The sequence below is a fragment of the Panthera onca genome, chromosome D3, assembly GCF_046562875.1.
Source record: "Panthera onca isolate mPanOnc1 chromosome D3, mPanOnc1 haplotype 2, whole genome shotgun sequence".
Lineage (NCBI taxonomy): Eukaryota > Metazoa > Chordata > Mammalia > Carnivora > Felidae > Panthera > Panthera onca.
In genome coordinates this window covers 26,367,213-26,386,334 of record NC_138350.1, presented here as the reverse complement: position 1 = coordinate 26,386,334, position 19,122 = coordinate 26,367,213, and the positions used below count along the sequence as shown (strand labels likewise).

The following is a 19,122-nucleotide window of genomic DNA, read 5'->3' as shown; positions in this document are numbered from 1 at the left end:
CTTTCTCCCTCTCCTTTTGCCCCTCCCCTGCATGCACTCACTCATTCTCTCGCTAAAATAAAATAAAAATAAGTATCTCTTGGAAATGAGACAACAAGGGACTAAAATATATATATATATATATATATATATATATATATATATATATATATATATATATAATTTACCTCAATTCTTTCTTAGCACATATAATTATGACTTTTACTTCGTATGTATTAGTTACTTAAACAACTCAGAATTTCACCAAATTAAAAGCAACAATTATATCAGATATCTGAAACCCAAAGTAAAACAGATAATATAACTAACCTTCCACAAGGAAGTCTCCCAGTAGTCATATGACGGCCGTGGTTTTAAGGTAGGAATCACCAAGTTTCCTCTTGGAGTAAGGTTTCCATTGAGCACTGAATTATTTTCAAAATGTCCACAATAAGGTGTTTCCAGGCCTGGGCTCATAGTAAGAGTCCTGAGTAAAGTTTGATGCTGCTGTCTCTCCGCAAGAAGTTTTGTATTGTTCTCTGACAGCCTCTCATTAGTCCTGTGAAGATTAAAAAACACAAATACATTTTCTTTTTCCCTAAATCATTCCTAAATGACTTACATCTTTTTAAGTTTCCATAATAGTAAATAGCATTTGCCATTGAACAGTGTTTTAACACTGAACATGTGACAGAGCACACCTACTATCTAAAATTATACTTTTAAAATTGTTCTAAAGAAATACTTATGTTTCCAGCGGGACCCCTAACGAACAATTCAAATGAGGGAAGGGAGAGAAGTGGCTATCAGTGATGTACACGGCTTAATGAATAATACTTGCTGTCTTCTGGAATGGCTGTACCGGCAGGATCCTTCAGGATGCCATTATATATACATACTTATATTTCGTAAACCTGTTTACAGATATAAAAATAAACCATCCCTCAAAGTCATTTTCAAGCATTTGCTTTCACCACTCTTGCACATTTCACTTACTATCTCAAAGAAACTGAGCATTTGACACTGAGGAGTCAGTGAGACCAACAAGCTCTAGGGGAGATAGTAGATGGCAGAGGTGTGATCAGAAAGAACTAAAACAGCTACAGAGGCAATTAGCTTATAACAGTTACCAAGGCACTGGAGGCAGAATCTGCCCTTTCTGTCTCCCTCCCACCATGGTGCTCGTTTTAGCCACTTTGGGAATTATACTCCCCTTCAGCCCTGTGTGAGTCTTTCTGTATTTCACATATATGCCATTATGTAAAGTAGAAAAAACATAAAGGATACTTTGTCTCAAGGCCCACTCTAGTAATAATACCAAAGTTCACAATCAAGAGAATAAATGTACCAAGCTGCCAGGATGAGTAGTAGTAGTAGTACTTGAGCTTTTAGGTTAAAGATGTCATCTTCCAAAAATGAACTCATCGACATTTCTATTTAGGGTACTTCTGGCAAGCAATTTTATAATAATATACTTCTAAATGAGAAAGCTTCAAACAATGCACTTAAAGACTAGCAGATCCGATCAATGGAAAATATACAGGGCGGGGGGTGCGGGGGGGGGGGCGGTGGGTGGGGGAAGAGGTCCTGTAAAACCAAAAAGAACCAAAAAGAAGAGGAGGGATGCAAACTGTCCTGGACTAACATTTCAAAGGTAAGTTCACTTAGAAACATCATTTTCCAAAATTACACGATCTAGTTGGCTTTCACTTCCTACTCATCTCATGATCTTGGCTCCACAGAAATTATGCTTTAGAGGCAAATTAATAAGCTAAATTTCTTGTCTATGATTCTGTTTTGGCTTACCTGTTCAGCTTATTTCTCAAGGACTTTCTAACTTTTAATTCTTCTAGGTAGAGTTGCCTGTAGGTTTCCAACTCTGTTTTAGTAGATTCTTCTTGAGACGTCTTCATTGTAGAGACCTGAGATTCCAGATCTTTAATTCTAAGTTCCATTTGACTTCTCGTTGAAGCATGAGCATTTTCTCTTAACTGGTCCAAGTTTTCTTGAGCTGCTGCTTGTGCCTAAAGCAAATTAACGGGATAGTTTTAAAATAGCTATAATCTGAATAATTAATTATACCTGTTTCCTTTAGTTCTGAGTCAATGATTCAGAGAGCAATTTTAAATGAAAAAAAAGCTCAAGTGTAAAATATTTATCATCAATGTCAACTGAATTAAATATGATTTATAAAATTAAAGTTCAATCATTCTTGTATTAGTATTCACGCAATCTGATAATTCAAATAATAGAATCAATGACAAAATTTTTAAAGTCGACAATAACCTTAAGAATAATCCAAGTACAGTGCAATTTTTAAATCATAATTTTTCTTTTCCTCTTAATAGTGAGACTAGTTGTTTAAGTCATCATTTTTTCTTATCCTCTCGATTTAGTAGGAACAATGATGAAAACTGAACTCGTTCAAGGGACGAACAAATGCCTCCAGAAGTCTACAAATTACCATAAAGCAAGTAGAGGAAACCCATACAACACATCTATCCAAAATGGAATTTGCAGTGAAATGAATGAAAGCACATTACAGATGAATCAATTAACCTGTAAAAACAGGTTGACTTCGTGTAATTTTTCTACTATGTCCAGTCGTGCTCTTTCTTCAATCTCCCGTTTATACTGTTCCACTTGACTGTGCTCTACCATATTCATTTCCATAAATTGTTTCAATTTTACTACTTCTTGTTGTAACTTCTTGTTATCGCTCTCTAGTTTTTCACGTTCTTCTTCGAAAGCTTTCATTGATAATAACTCTTGTTGAAGAATTTGATTTTTTGCATCCAGGTGTAGACATTTTGAAGATGTAGTTTCCAGTTGTGTTGTAAGGACATCAGCCTGCATGAATAAAACACTATAGTTTGGAAGTGGAGTGAAAAGACTCTAACCCAAAACTACTATCAAATTTTTTTTCAGATTTTAAGTAACCTCTAAGCCCAGTGTGAGGCTTGAACTCACAATCTCAACATCAAGGGTAACTGAACCAACCAGGCACTCAAAATGTTAAATAAACTCATTTGCAATAAAATGTTCCCTGTCTTAGAATGTGGACCCTTAAACAACTCAGAAAATCAAGAGCAAAGTTAAAGCCATCAGGTGTTACTGAAATAGATCTTTGCTATCATTGTCTTTACTACACAACATTTGCACTTGATTCTATACTTTTATTTTTCTATCATTCTTTCATATCTTTCTTTCATAAAATAAGTCCCCTCTTAGGAGAAAGTCTCTTAGCCCTTCCCCGATCTTAACACTCCATAATTTTTAAAGAAGTTTTAGCAATATCATATTGACTTATGTATGCCCGAGTTCAAAAATACGTCCCAAGATAAGACTCTGAAAATAAGACTCTAATTCATGAATCTACAAGTAATGTTTCTAATGCCACGGCCTTTTTCGGAGCTGCAAATGTTTTAATGCTAATTTGAACTGCGTTCCCGGGAGAAATAATTCTCCAGGTTAAGAAATCACATCTCCCAGTATAAAACTTTAATTGGATAATCCACATATTTTTTTGAGACAAAAACAAAATTAATTCAATACTGTTATCTTGTAATCCTTTGTTACTTTCTAGGAAATAAGAGATCATACTAAACAACAACAACAACAACAACAACAACCACAACAACAACAAAACTGGCTGGAGTTTCAGTGATGCTGAGTTGGGAAGGTCTTCCATCCATTATATATGATTGGTAAGACAAGGTGAGTGGATGTGGTCGTTTTATAAATTTGTTGATACTTCTGTGAAAATCCTGCCCCTTAAATATATGCTGGCTTCAGTAACTGGTTTCTAGTGAGCAGAATATGCAGAACTGCTGTGATTTTTAACGTTTTATTTATTTTTGAGACAGAGAGAGACAGAGCATGAACGGGGGAGGGGCAGAGAGAGAGGGAGACACAGAATCGGAAGCAGGCTCCAGGCTCTGAGCCATCAGCCCAGAGCCCGACGCGGGGCTCGAACTCATGGACCGCGAGATCGTGACCTGAGCCGAAGTCGGCCGCTTAACCGACTGAGCCACCCAGGCGCCCCACTGCTGTGATTTTTAAGGCCAGCTTGGAAAATGTGATACAGCTTCCATCTCACTTTCTTTCTCTAGGGAAGCTCACCCTTAGAACCCAGCCACCACGTTTTGAGGAATCCCAGGCTACCTAGTGAGTCTTCATGTAGATACTCCAGCTGAGACTAGCCAACGTCCTAGCCAAAGGCCAGCTTCAACAGCCAAACACGTGCATGAACAAGCCTTTAGATGATTCTAGTCTCCAGCTTCCAGTTATGCCAGCTGATGCCAAACGAAGAAGAAATGAGTTGCCCTACTCTGCTTTGCCTAAACTAAAGATTGGTGAACAAGATAAATGATGTTTTGAACTACTAGGCTTTGAGGTGGCTTATTATGCAGCAGTAAATTACTACCACAGATACTGATACTAAAAATGGTGTGCTGCTATTCAAAAAACCTAAAACTAAACTTCCTTTGAACCAGGAGGTAGGTGGAACATGGAAAGATGTAGAAAAGCATAAGAATGAGACCCAAAAAGGGCCTCCACGAGACTCTTAGTGGAAGCCTGATGGCCTGTGAAGAGGCTGACAGCAAGGGTTTCTAAGCAAGTGAAGAAAATGACACTGGAGGAAAGGGAAGTTATGCTACAAAATACCTGAGAGTAAACAGATAGGAAAGAGAAACTAAAGAAAGACTATGCAACTGAAAGGAACCAGGACTTAGTGGGTTCAAGTATCTGTTTCTCATTTACAGCCTCTCTACATGTGGAACTATCAAATAATGCTGACATGAAGAAATGGCTTTTGGGTTACGAGAAAATCCAGGGTGCTACCAGGAAAACAGAAAGATTTAAGGTATGCCTCCAATTTCTTTAGGGATCTTAAGAGTATAAGATTTTTTTTTTTTAAAGTAGGTTCCACACCCGACATGGGGCTTAAACTGAGCACCCAGAGATCAAGTGTCACATGCTCTACCAACTGAGCCAGCCAGGAGCCCCAAGAGTAGACGAATTTTAAAGGCATCGTCATATAAGAGCTTCACAGGAAACCTGAAGCGCAAAGCTGATCTCAAAAGGACTTGGGAGGGTCGCTTTGCTAAAACACGGCATGAAATCCAGTAATAATTACAGAAAACTAAAAAAAGGTAAGAGATTTATAGTAGCAAACATACTATTTGCTAGCTTGGACTAAAAGAGACCAAATCGTGCAAAATGAAAAGAGGCCTTTGGGTCTTAGAAGTCCCACAGGGAGGAAGCAGGAAGAAAAAACAGCTGCAAATACAGGTCATTCCTTATGAAAAGGAAGGAACCAAGAGCTCAAAGAGTAAAGAAAGGGAAGAGACATGGAGAAAGTATTCCCGTGGTTAGGACTAAGTCCTAGCTTAAGAACTGACAGCATGCATCAGGCTATATTTCAAAACTCTTATGGACTAGGGTGCTTCCCATCTTCTTTTTCTGAATGGGAGAGTCTTCAGCAGTTGACCAGAATGTTGCATTTGTGAGTGGTAAATAACTGTCTCTTTTGTTCTCAAGTCCTCATATTGAGAACACTTGCACTCAAGGGGCTATACTTTAGATACCATAACCCAGGCAGCTTATCCCCACTGCACCTGATTAAGATGGTAAGATCTTGGACTCAAGCCTTGAACCTGATGCCATGATAACTGAAACTTGCAGGAGGTATTGGAGGGGGAGGGGAGTGAATGTATTTTTCAGGTGGGAGGAATACAAACATTTGTGGCCAGTGGGTAAATTATACTGCTTTTTAAAGGTGTCCATAGGTTTCAAATATTAATTCCATAAAAAAAAGACCATGGTACAACCTTAGTGACTTGCTCCTAATGAACAGAATATGTGACTATGATGCTGTGTGTATTCCAAGCCTAGGTGACAAAAGGCGATACAGCTTCTGCCTTGCTCTGTATCTCAGGCTGCTTACTTGGAATCTAGCTCCCCATCTAGTGAGGAAGTCTAGGCCACAAAGAGGGTCTAGGTGTGTCAGTTTAAGTGCTTCTGCTGCCTCCTGAACTGCAGTCCCAGGCAACAGCCAGCATCAACAACCAGAAGTTAGTGAACAAGTCTTCAAATGGATCCAGCCCCAAATCTTTCAGTTGCCCCACCTGAAGCTGAGCGGGGCAGACACTAGCTGTCCTGGCACACTTTTCCTAACAGATTTGTGAACAAAAGAAATCTAACCTTAGGGGAGTTTGTTAAGAAAGAAACAAAAATGATAAATGGAACAGTGGATGAAAAAAAAGAGATAAGACACATAAACTTGTATAGGAGAAGTTGGTCTCCATTAAAGTAGGATGTAATAAATGTTAAGATTAATTTATTAACAACCAACAGTGCTAATGAGAAGAAGCAGATAACTAGAAGCAAGATCTAAGAAGTTTTTCTCTCAGTTTTTCCCCAGTTAGGATCATATTAGCTGTTCATTTTCCATATATGGCCTTTATTATGTCGAGGTATGGTTCCTCTAAGCCTACTTTGTTGAGGTGTGCTGCTATTCAAAACATCCATCATGACCATATGGTCCTGTCAATCGATGCAGAAAAGGCCTTTGACAAAATTCAGCACCTTTCTCAATAAAAACCCTTGAGAAAGTCGGGATAGTGGGAACATACTTAAAGATCATAAAAGCCGTTTATGAAAAGCCCACAGCTAACATCATCCTCAATGGGGAAAAACTGAGAGCTTTTTCCCTGAGATCAGGAACACGACAGGGATGCCCACTCTCACCGCTGTTGTTTAACATAGTGTTGGAAGTTCTAGCATCAGCAATCAGACAACAAAAGGAAATCGAAGGCATCAAAATTGGCAAAGATGAAGTCAAGCTTTCACTTTTTGCAGATGACATGATATTATACATGGAAAATCCGATGGACTCCACCAAAAGTCTGCTAGAACTGATACATGAATTTAGCAGAGTTGCAGGATACAAAATCAATGTACGTAAATCAGTTGCATTCTTATACACTAACAATGAAGCAACAGAAAGACAAATAAAGAAACTGATCCCATTCACAATTGCACCAAGAAGCATAAAATATCTAGGAATAAATCTAACCAACGATGTAAAAGATCTGTATGCTGAAAACTATAGAAACCTTATGAAGGTAATTGAAGAAGATATAAAGAAATGGAAAGACATTCCTGCTCATGGATTGGAAGAATAAATATTGTCAAAATGTCAATACTACCCAAAGCTATCTACACATTCAATGCAATCCCAATCAAAATTGCACCAGCCTTCTTCTCGAAACTAGAACAAGCAATCCTAAAATTCATATGGAACCACAAAAGGCCCCAAATAGCCAAAGTAATTTTGAAGAAGAGGACCAAAGCAGGAGGCATCACAATCCCAGACTTTAGCCTCTACTACAAAGCTGTCATCATCAAGACAGCATGGTATTGGCACAAAAACAGACACATAGATCAATGGAATAGAATAGAAACCCCAGAACTAGACCCACAAACGTATGGCCAACTAATCTTTGACAAAGCAGGAAAGAATATCCAATGGAAAAAAGACAGTCTCTTTAACAAATGGTGCTGGGAGAACTGGACAGCAACATGCAGAAGGTTGAAACTAGACCACTTTCTCACACCATTCACAAAAATAAACTCAAAATGGATAAAGGACCTGAATGTGAGACAGGAAAGCATCCAAACCCTAGAGGAGAAAGCAGGAAAAGACCTCTCTGACCTCAGCCGTAGCAATCTCTTACTCGACACATCCCCAAAGGCAAGGGAATTAAAAGCAAAAATGAATTACCGGGACCTTATGAAGATAAAAAGTTCTGCACAGCAAAGGAAACAACCAACAAAACTAAAAGGCAACCAACGGAATGGGAAAAGATGTTTGCAAATGACATACCGGACAAAGGGCTAGTATCCAAAATCTATAAAGAGCTCACCAAACTCCACACCCGAAAAACAAATAACCCAGTGAAGAAATGGGCAGAAAACATGAATAGACACTTCTCTAAAGAAGACATCCGGATGGCCAACAGGCACATGAAAAGATGCTCAACGTCACTCCTTATCAGGGAAATACAAATCAAAACCACACTCAGATATCACCTCACACCAGTCAGAGTGGCCAAAATGAACAAATCAGGAGACTATAGATGCTGGCGAGGATGTGGAGAAACGGGAACCCTCTTGCACTGTTGGTGGGAAGGCAAATTGGTGCAGCCACTCTGGAAAACACTGTGGAGGTTCCTCAGAAAATTAAAAATAGACCTACCCTATGACCCAGCAATAGCACTGCTAGGAATTTCCCCAAGGGATACAGGAGTACTGATGCATAGGGGCACTTGTACCCCGATGTTTATAGCAGCACTCTCAACAATAGCCAAATTATGGAAAGAGCCTAAATGTCCATCAACTGATGAATGGATAAAGAAATTGTGGTTTATATACACAATGGAGTACTACAGGGCAATGAGAAAGAATGAAATATGGCCCTTCGTGGCAACGTGGATGGAACTGGAGAGTGTGATGCTAAGTGAAATAAGCCATACAGAGAAAGACAGATACCATATGTTTTCACTCTTATGTGGATCCTGAGAAACTTGACAGAAACCCATGGGGGAGGGGAAGGGAAAAAAAAAAGAGGTTAGAGGGGGAGAGAGCCAAAGCATGAGAGACTGTTAAAAACTGAGAACAAACTGAGGGTTGAGGGGGGGTGGGAGGGAGGGGAGGGTGGGTGATGGGTATTGGGGAGAGCACCTTTTGGGATGAGCACGGGGTGTTGTATGGAAACCATTTTGACAATAAATTTCATATATTGAAAAAAAATAAAATAAAATAAAAATAAATAAAATGAAAAAAAAAACATCCATCATGAATGGATGTTATAGTTGGTTATAGTTTGTCAAATTATTTTTCTGCATCTATTGCAATGATATGATTTTATGCTTTTTTTGAAAATTAATATGAGGTATCACATTCATTGATTTGCAAATATTGAACCACCCCTGCAAACCAGGGATAAATCCCATTTGGTTACACTGAATGATTTTTTTTAATGTTTATTTATTTTTGAGAAAAAGCACAAGCAGGGGAGGGACAGAGAGAGATGGAAACACAGAATCTGAAATAGGCTCCAGGGTCCAAGCTGTCAACAGAGCCTGAAACTGGGCTCAAACCGACGGACCATGAGATCGTAACCTGAGCTGAAGTTGGATGCTTACCTGACTAAGCCACCCAGCTGCCCTTGCCCCTGGTGAATGATTTTTTAATGTATTGTTGGATTCAGTTTGCTTATTTTCTTGAAGATTTTTGCATGTCCAGCAGAGATGCTGGCCTGTAATTCTCTTTGCGGTGTCTTTATCTGGTTTTGGTATCAGGGTAAAGCTGGCATAGAATGAATTTGGAAATTTCCCTTCCTTTTATGTTTTTCTGGAACAATTTGAAAAGGACAGGTTAAACTTTTTCTTTTTTCTTTCTTTCTTTCTTTCTTTCTTTCTTTCTTTCTTTCTTTCTTTCTTTCTTTCTTTTTTGGTATTAGCTCTTCTTTACATGTTAAAATTTACATCTGAAGTCATCTGGTCCTAGACTTGTGTTTGTTGAGAGTTTTTTGATTCCTGATACAGTTTCCTTGCTGGTTATTGATGTTTTTTTTTTTTCAAATTTCTATTTCTTCTTGTTTTAGTTTGGTAAGTTATATGTTTCTAGGAATTTATTCATTTCTTCTAAGTTGTCCAATTTGTTGGCATACAGTTTTTCACAATATTCTCTCATAAATGTTTGTATCTCTGTGGTGTTGGTTCTTATTTCTACTCTCACATTTGTGGTTTTATTTATTTTGGTCTTTTCTATTTTCTTGTTGATTACTCTGGCTAACGCCTTATCAGTTTTATTAATTTTCACAAAGAACCAGCTCTAGGTTTCATTGATCTGTTCTAGTTTTATCTGTTTTTTGTTTGTCTATCATTCATTTCTGCTTTAATCTCTTTTTTTAATTTTATTTTGAGAGAGACCATACATGAGTGGGGGATGGGCAGAGAGAGAGAGAGAGAGAGAGAGAGAGAGAGAGAGAATCCCAGACAGGTTCCATGCTGCCAGCAGAGAGCCTAACACGGGGCTCGATCTCACTACTGTGGGATCATGACCTGAGCCAAAATCGAGAGTCAGACACTTAACCAGTGAAGCCACCCAAGGGCCCCCTGCTCTGATCATTATTACTTGCTTTCTTCTGCTGGCTTCAGGCTTCATTTGTCGTTCTTTTTCTAGCTCCTTTAGGTGTAAGGTTAGGTTGTTTGAAATTTTTCTTGCTTCTTGAAGTAGGCTTATATTGCTTTGTACTTCCCTCTTAGGACTACTTTTGCAGCATCTCAAAGGTTTCAGACCATTGTTTTCTCATTTCCATTTGTATACATGTATTTTTTAAAATTTCTTCTTGTATTTCCTGCTTAACCCATTCCAGTGTAGTAGCACGTTATTTAACCTGCCTGTATTGTTTTTTAATAATTAAGGCCTGTTTTTTGTTTGTGATCCATTCTTGAGAATATTCCATGTACACTTGAAAACAACGTGTATTCTGTTTTAGGATGGAACGTTCTGAAAATATCTCTTAAATCCAATCTGGTCCTCTCTGCCATTCAAAGCCATTCTTTCTTTCTTTTTTTTTTTTAATATATGAAATTTATTGTCACATTTGCTTCCATACAACACCCAGTGCCCATCCCAACAGGTGCCCTCCTCAATACCCATCACCCACCCTCCGCTCCCTCCCACCCCCCATCAGCCCTCAGTTTGTTCTCAGTTTTTAAGAGTGTTTTATGCTTTGGCTCTCTCCCACTCTAACCTCTTTTTTTTTTCCTTCCCCTCCCCCATGGGTTCCTGTTAAGCTTCTCAGGATCCACAAAAGAGTGAACACATATGGTATCTGTCTTTCTCTGTATGGCTCAAAGCCACTCTTTCTTTGGTGATTTTCTGTTAAGATGTATTTTTTGGTGATTTTTTTAACTAAGATCTATTGATGTAAATGGGGTGTTAAATTACCCTAGTACTGTATTATTATCAATTAGTTCTTTTATGTTGGTTATTGTTTTATGTACTTGAGTGCTCTCATGGTGGGTGCATAAATATTTACAATTGTTAGATCTTCCTATTGGAATTATTATGATATAGTGGGTGGGTGCATAAATATTTACAATTGTTAGATCTTCCTATTGGAATTATTATGATATAGTAGCATTCTTTGGCTCTTGCTACAGTCTTTGTTTTTGGTTAAGTTTATTTATTTTGAGAGAGACAGAGTTGGGGAGGGACATTGAAAGGGGGGGAGAAAATTTCAAGCAGCCTCCATGCTGTCAGCCTGGAGCCCAACATGGGGCTCAAAGCCACCAGCCATAAGATCATGATCTGAGCCAAGACCTAGTCGGTCGCTCAAATGACTGAGGCACCCAGGTGCCCCACAATGTTTGTTTTAAGGACTCTTTTGTCTAACAAAAGTATCGCTTCTTTTTCTTTTAACGTGATAAATTTTTCTCCATCCCCTCGTTTCCATTTTTTTTGAATAGAATTTATTGTCAACTTGGCTAACATACAGGGTGTACCGTGTGCTCTTGGTTTTGGGGGTAGATTCCTGTGGTTCATCACTTATAGACAACACCCAGGGCTCATCCCAACAAGTGCCCTCCTCAATGCCCACCACCCACTTTCCTTTCTCACCCACCGCTCCCCCCATCAACCCTCTATTTGTTCTCTGCATTCAAGAGTCTCCTATGGTTTGCCCCTCTCCTTCTCTGTTTGTAACTACTTTTCCCCTTCCCTTCCCCCACGGTCTTCTGTTAAGTTTCTCAAGTTCCACATATGAGCGAAAACTTATGATATCTGTCATTCTGTGACTTATTTCATGTAGCATAATACCTTCCAGTTCCATCCACATTGCAACAGATAGCACGATTTCACCCTTTCTCCTTGCCAGGTAGTATTCCAGTGTATATATAAACCACATCTCCTTACCCACTCATCAGTTGATGGGCATTTAGGTTCTTTCCACAATCTGGCTGTTGTTGAAAGCACTGCTTTAGACATTGGAGTACACGTGCCCCTATGAATCACCACTCCTGTATCCTTTGCATAAATTCCCAGTAGTGCTATTGAGGGGTCATAGGGTAGTTCTATTTTCAGTTGTTTTGAGGAACCTCCGCACTGTTTTCCAGAGCGGCTGCACCAGTTTGCATTACCACCAACAGTGCAAGCATCCCCTCACTTTTAATCTGCAGGTGTCTTTATGTCTAAAATGAGGTTTTTATAGGCAGCATACAGATGGGTCGTGTTTTTTAATCCATGCTGTCACCCTAGGTCTTTTGGTTGGAGTGTTTATTGCATTTATATATAAAATAATTATTGACAGGTATCTATTTATTGTCATTTTACTACTTGTTTTGTGTTTGTTTCTGGAGATTTTCTCAAATCCTTTATTGTTTTTCTCTCTTTGATGTCTTTCTAATTTGCTTTAATGATATATTTGGATTTTTTTCTCTTTATTCTTTGCATGTTTATTAGTGGGTATTGGTATATGATAAGCATTAATTTGTATATCACCTCCTCTGCGTGTAGCAGTCTATATTAAGTTGATGGTCAATGAAGTTAGAACTCATTTTCTTTATCCTCCCCATGGTTTAGATAAGCTATTATATTGTACATCCTTTTTGGGGGCATTCCTTGACTGATTTTTTTACAGAAATATACATTTTTACTGCTTTTACATTTTCTGCCTTTATACTGTCACTTTTGATCTCTCCTTTCCACTCAGAGTTCCCGATAATATTTCTTACAGGCTGATTTAGTGGTCACAAACTCCTTCCATTTTTGTTTGTCTGAGAAGTTCTTTATCTCTCCTTCTATTATGAATGATAGCCTTACTGGCTAGAGTATATTTGGCTGCAGATTTTTCTCATTCAGCACTTTGAATATATCATGCCTTTTCCTTATGCCTTGCAAAGTTTCTATTGAAAAATCTCCTGCTAGCCTTGTGGGTTTCTCCTTGGAAGTTAATGACTTGTTTTGCTGCTTTTAAGATTTGTAGCAGTGGGGCGCCTGCGTGGCTCAGTCGGTTAAGCATGACTTGATCTTAGCTCAAGTCGTGACCACGCAGTTCCTGGGTTCAAGCCTCCAGTGGGCTCTGCACTGACAGCACAGAGAGAGTGCTTGGGATCCTCTCTCTCTCTCTCTCTCTCTCTCTCTCTCTCTCTCTCTCTCTCTGCCCCTCCCCTGCTTGTGTCTGCGTTCTGTCACAGAATTATCAAAAGCAAAAACAAAACAAGACAAATAACAAAACACTAAAAAAAAAGATGTTAGCAGTATATTTTGCAAATTTAATTACAACATGTCTTGGGTGTTGATTTTGATGGAAGTTCTCTGTGTCTCCTAGATCTCAATGTCTGTTTTCTTCTCCACATTAGGGAATTTTTCAGTTATTTTCTCTTCAAATCAATTATCTGTCCCCTTCTCTCTGTCTTCTTCTTCTGGGACTCCTATCATATGAATGTTTTTACATTTGACGGAGACACCGAGTTCCTTAAGTCTACTCTTCATTGGATAATTCTTCTTTGTCTTCTTCAGCTTCATTGTTTTCCATTACTTTGTCTTCTAGGTCATTAATTTGCTCCTCTGCTTCTTCCAGCTTGCTGTTCATTTTACTGCACTCTTCATCTCTGATCCTTGAACTCTTTTATGTCTGTGGTAAGGGTCTCACTGATGTCTTCCATTCTTTTCTCAAGTCCACTGAATATCCTTATGATCATGGTTTTAAATTCTCCATTAGGCGTGTTATTTACATCTGTCCCATTTCGGTGTCTGGCCATGGCCTTATCCTGTTCTTTCATTTGGATAAATGCCTCTGTCTTTTCATTTTGTCTAAGTATCTGACAGCTTCTGTGTCTTAAAGAAGCCAGTTATGTCACCTGCTCCCGAAAGTAATGGACTGAGGAAAAAGACGTCATGTAATGCCTAGGGTCTAGCACTTCAGGGAGTGTCACCAGTGTGTGCTGCATGTGTCCTGCTGTTGTGTTCTGGCTATGCTATCCTTCAGGCCAGTCGTCTGCAGAGGCTCTCCTTGCCTGGTCTGGTGAGTGTTTGGTCCCTGGCCTGAATGTAGTGAGTTTTAACTAGGTGTGCTCTGGTCTGCTTAGGAAATGAGACCTGTCACCACCTCTACTGGAACTGAGGCCAAGGGAAACTCTCTGGTTGGGAGATGTAGTGTGGGCAGGTGTTTGTCCTGGTCTTTTGGGGGAGGGGTCTGCTGTGCTGCAACTCAAGCAAGAGTGATTGAGAAGGGTAGTTCCACCAGAGGGCAAGGGGGTGGTGCTTGGTGTAAGCAAGTTAGGTAGCCAGTGTTAGCAATGCACTGCTTCCTGCAGGTGGCTTTATGTTTGTGGTGAGGGGCAGGAGAAGGAGATGGTGCCAGCCAGCGGCTTTGTTCCTACAGACAGGTCTCTCTGAACTTTGCCTCTGAGGGACGTGCTCTGAGAAGAGCAAATAATCTCCCCACTGTGTGCCCCAGGCACTCTTCAGATCACTGTATCCATGCTGTATGCTCCCACGTTGTTTGCCTGCCCTCTGCCCAAGAGCAGTGCAGTACCTCAGGGCTCTATCCCAGCTAAACCGGATGCCCTTTAAAACTCCAGACTTTAAGCGCTACTGGTGGCAAGAACTCACGCAATTCAGTCCCTCTTGTTTTCCAAGCCAGTGGGTATGGGGAAATGTTCTCTTTGTGCGTTCCCCTGTGCGTTCCTCTCTCTCTCACCCTTATCCACAACCTCGACTCCCTCCCCTCTGCAGCAGCCAGGATCGGTTTCTCTTCTAGATGACATTTCTGCATCAAGGACCTTCTTTGATGTGGCCTTTTCTCTCCCTTTTGTTGTGGAGTTTGTTCTGTCAGTCTTCAGGTCGATTTCTGGGGTATTTAGGGTGAGCTGATTGTTATCTAGTTGTATTCGTGGGATGAGGCAAGCCTAGAGTCCTCCTACTCCTCTGCCATCTTCCTGTGTCTAAGATAGTTTCCTAAGATTCCCTTCACTTACAACAATTCTTACAAGGAGGCAGGAATGCCTGTTTAGAATTTCCCCTCAAGTGAAGGTAGAAGCACAGAGACATATGATTTGAAGCACAATAGTTGAAAAACTAGAAAGAGTCAATCTGATAACCAAAATTGGGCCTTTGATCTGATTTCAATTAAAGGGAATAGGCAGCTTTGAGTATTTTTTAATCCATTGAATACTCAATCTTCATTCTCCTTCCCTCAGTGAGGAAATAAAGAGAATGTTATGAAATCATTTTTCATCTTCTCAGTAGCACAACAAATGTACTGTCCTTTAGCACTACTTCAATTAACTGCACATTCTCCTTTACCTTACTCCAACCTTGTCTGTGGGGGGAGGTAAGACCATTTCATCTTTGTGTTGTCCCACAATGCTTCTCCATATCATACAAGTTGGCTTCAAAAATTTTTTGTCATTCAAATTACCAATCTACTATTTGTCTCTGATAAATCAACATAATACTACCTCACTTTGTACAGCTGAATTATTTGAATGATGTAATGTATATTCCATTAATTATACGCTGAGCTATAACGCATAGCTATGCATATCTTTCTATTTAAGTGAAAGAAAGCCATACAGGCTACTGTGTTTTCCAAGAATGTAGGATCTGTGCCAAGAATAGGATTAACACCAGTGTTACACACAAGAACCAGGTCAGAAGAGGATCTCATTGTGAATTGCAAGATGATGGATTAGCAAGATTGCTTAACAGGAAAGAGGAATAGCCCAGAGTTAATCTTTTCCTTCCTAGATGGTGAAAAGTATGGGTGAGTCTATGCATTATAATGAGAGAATAAAGTATAATGAAGTAAACGGTAGACTGAGTCAAGACATCCTATGGCCAAGATTTGATGGAAATGAAAGTTGGCAGCACTGACTGAGAGACTAAAAGTTGGCACAGGCAGGGAACATGGGTGGCTCAGTCAGTTGAGCCTCAACCTCTCAGGTCATGATCCCAGGGTCATGGGATCAAGACTCCTGTCAGCCTTCACACTAAGTGTGAAACCTGCTAAAAATTATCTCTCTTCTCTCTTCTCTCTCTCTCTCTCTCTCTCCCACACACACACCCACATCCTGCTTGTGTATGCTCTAAAAAACAATAAAACAAATAAAATAAAAATATAAAAATAAATAAGTAAATAAATAAATAATTAAATAAATAAAGTCTGAACACACTAAAGAAAGAGCATTTTCACTTTTTGAGCCTGACTTCACATCGAGTCATGGGGTCAGCAAGGCATAGGCTGGCGAAAGGGTCCTTCAGGAAGCAAAAATCTCTATAGGAGCAAAGTTAAGTTCTACTACATTGACTTTTTATTATTACATAAGTGACTGGTAATTTGCAAGATAACTAGGAAAAAGTTTTCATAAAATTTGATACGGTACTGGCATAAGGACAGACATATAGACCAATGTATTAACATTGAGAATCTAAAAATAAACTCTCACGTTACAGTGAACTGATTTACCACAAGGGTGCCAGACAATTAAATGGAATGAGAATAGTTACAGTATTGTAACAATTGTAACAAATGGTACTGGGACAAATGGATATCCACATGCAAAGTAATAAAATCAGACCTCTACCCCATAGCATATATACAAAATTAACTTAAAATCTAAGAGCTAAAATGATAAAATTCTTAGACAAAAGCTGACGTGTATATGTTTGTGACTGGATTTGGCAATGATTTCTTAGACATGACACCAAAAGACAAAAGCGGATTAAGTTTACTTCATCAAAATTAAAAACTTCTATGCTTCAAATATCACCATCAAGAAAGTGAAAAGGCAAGTGACTAAATAGGAGAAAATACCTGACAATCCCATATCTGCTAAGGGATTGGTATGTAGGCTATTTAAATAACTCTTCCAATAATGAAAAGACAATCCAATATAAAAACGGGCAAAAGAATAGATTAGTTCTTTCAAGATGATATAGAAATGGATAATAATCACGTTCAAAGGGAGATGTTCGGGGTGCCTGGGTGGCTCAGTCAGTTAAGCTTCTGACTTGGGCTCAGGTCATGATCTCACTGTTCGTGGGTTCGAGCCCCGCATCGGGCTCTGTGCTGACAGCTCGCAGCCTGGAGCCTGTTTCAGATTCTGTGTCTCCCTCTCTCTCTGTCCCTCCCCTGCTCACACTGTCTCTCTCAAAAATAAAAGAGACATGTTCAACATCATTAGTTATAAGAAAATGCAAACCAAAAACCACAAGATGCCATTTCATACCCACTAGAATTGCTATCATAAAAGCAACAGATAATGACAAACATTGGCAAGAACCAGGAAAACGGGAACTCTCAAAAACTGCTGATGAAAATGTAATGTTGCTGCCACTTTGGAAACAGTCTGGCAGTTCCTCAAAAGGTTAAACTAGAAAAACAATTTTTCTAAACATATTTGAGAGAGAGTGCACAAGTGGGGTAGAGGGACAGAGGAGAGGGAGGGAGAGAATCCCAAGCAGGCGCCAGGCTCAGGGCAGAGCCCAATGTAGGGCTCGATTCCACAACCCTGAGATCATGACATGAGCTGAAATCAAGAGCTGGCCACTCAACCGGCTGAGCTACCCAGGTGCCTGCCCCTCCTCAAAAGGTTGAAAAAACAAAACAAAAACAAACAAACAAAAAAGGTTTATTTAACAGAGTTACCATATGAACCAGCAACTGTATTTATAGGTATATACCCAAGAGAAATCAAAACATGTTCACATAAAAAGTTGTTCATTACACAGAAAATAACCTCAAAATGGATGAAAGACCTCAATGGAAGACAGGAAGCCATCAAAATCCTCGAGGAGAAAGCAGGCAAAACCCTCTTAGATCTTGCCTGCAGCAGCTTCTTATTCAAAACGTCTCCGGAGGCAAGGGAAACAAAGGCACAAATGAACTAGGGGGACCTCATCAAAATAAAAAGCTTCTGCACAGCGAAGGAAACAATCACCAAAACGAAAAGGCAACCGACAGAATGGGAGAAGGTATTTGCAAATGACATATCAGATAAAGGGTTAGTATCCAAAATCTACAAAGAATTTCTCAAACTCAACACCCGAAACACAAGTAATCCAGTGAAGTAACAGGCAAAAGACATGAATAGACACTGCTCGAAAGAAGACATCCAGATGGTCATACAAATCAAAACCACACTGAGATACCACCTTGCGTCTGTCAGAATGGCTCACATTAACAACTCAGGCAACAACAGATGTTGGCGAGGATGCAGAGAAGAGGATCTCTTTTCCATTGTTGGTGGCAATGCAAGCTGGTGCAGCCACTCTGGAAAACAGTATGGAGTTTCCTCCAAAAACCAAAATTAGACCTACCCTACCACCCAGCAATTGCACTACTAGGCATTTATGCAAGGGATACAGGTGTGCTGTTTCAAAGGGACACATGCACCGCCATGTTTATAGCAGCACTCTCAACAATAGCCACAGTATGCAAAGAGCCCAACTGTCCACTGATGGATGAATGGATAAAGAAGATGTGGTATGGGGCGCCTGGGTGGCTCAGTCGGTTAAGCGGCCAACTTCGGCTCAGGTCATGATCTCGCGGTCCGTGAGCTCAAGCCCGGCGTCGGGCTCTGTGCTGACAGCTCAGAGCCTGGAGCCTTTTTCAGATTCTGTGTCTCCCTCTCTCTGACCCTCCCCTGTTCATGCTGTCTCTCCCTGTCTCAAAAATGAATAAAACATTACAAAAATTAAAAAAAAAGAAGATGTGGTATATAGATTCCATGGAGTATTACTCGGCAATCAAAAAGAATGAAATCTTGCCATTTGCAACTACGTGGATGGAACTGGAGGGATTACGCTAAGTGAAATTACTCAGTCGGAGAAAGACAAAATTCATAGGACTTGCCTCGTATGAGGACTTTCAGAGTCAAAACAGATGAACAAAAGGGAAGGGAAACAAAAATAATATAAAAACAGGGAGGAGGACAAACAGAGGAGACTCATAAATATGGAGAACAAACTGAGGGTTGCTGGAGGGGTTGTGGGAGAGGGGATGTGCTAAACGGGTAAGGGGCACTAAGGAATCTACTCCGGAAATCATAGCTTCACTAAATG

General features: G+C 39.7%; 2 protein-coding genes across 16 annotated transcripts in view; one reads left to right on the top strand and one right to left on the bottom strand.

Annotated features, from left to right (window-relative positions):
* The window catches only part of SGSM1 (small G protein signaling modulator 1), a 496,957-nt gene that overhangs the window by 123,207 nt on the left and 354,628 nt on the right, over positions 1 to 19,122 (top strand). The window lies entirely within an intron of this gene.
* The window catches only part of LOC132676937 (ankyrin repeat domain-containing protein 26-like), a 149,332-nt gene that overhangs the window by 7,337 nt on the left and 122,873 nt on the right, over positions 1 to 19,122 (bottom strand). For all 8 annotated transcript variants that reach the window (XM_081790744.1, XM_081790737.1, XM_081790739.1 and 5 more), the window contains 3 exons: positions 2,539 to 2,829; positions 1,786 to 2,003; positions 310 to 538 (listed from right to left, as the gene is read on the bottom strand). In XM_081790744.1, the coding sequence (XP_081646870.1) occupies positions 310 to 538; positions 1,786 to 2,003; positions 2,539 to 2,829 (738 nt within the window). The remainder of the gene's footprint in view (positions 1 to 309; positions 539 to 1,785; positions 2,004 to 2,538; positions 2,830 to 19,122) is intronic.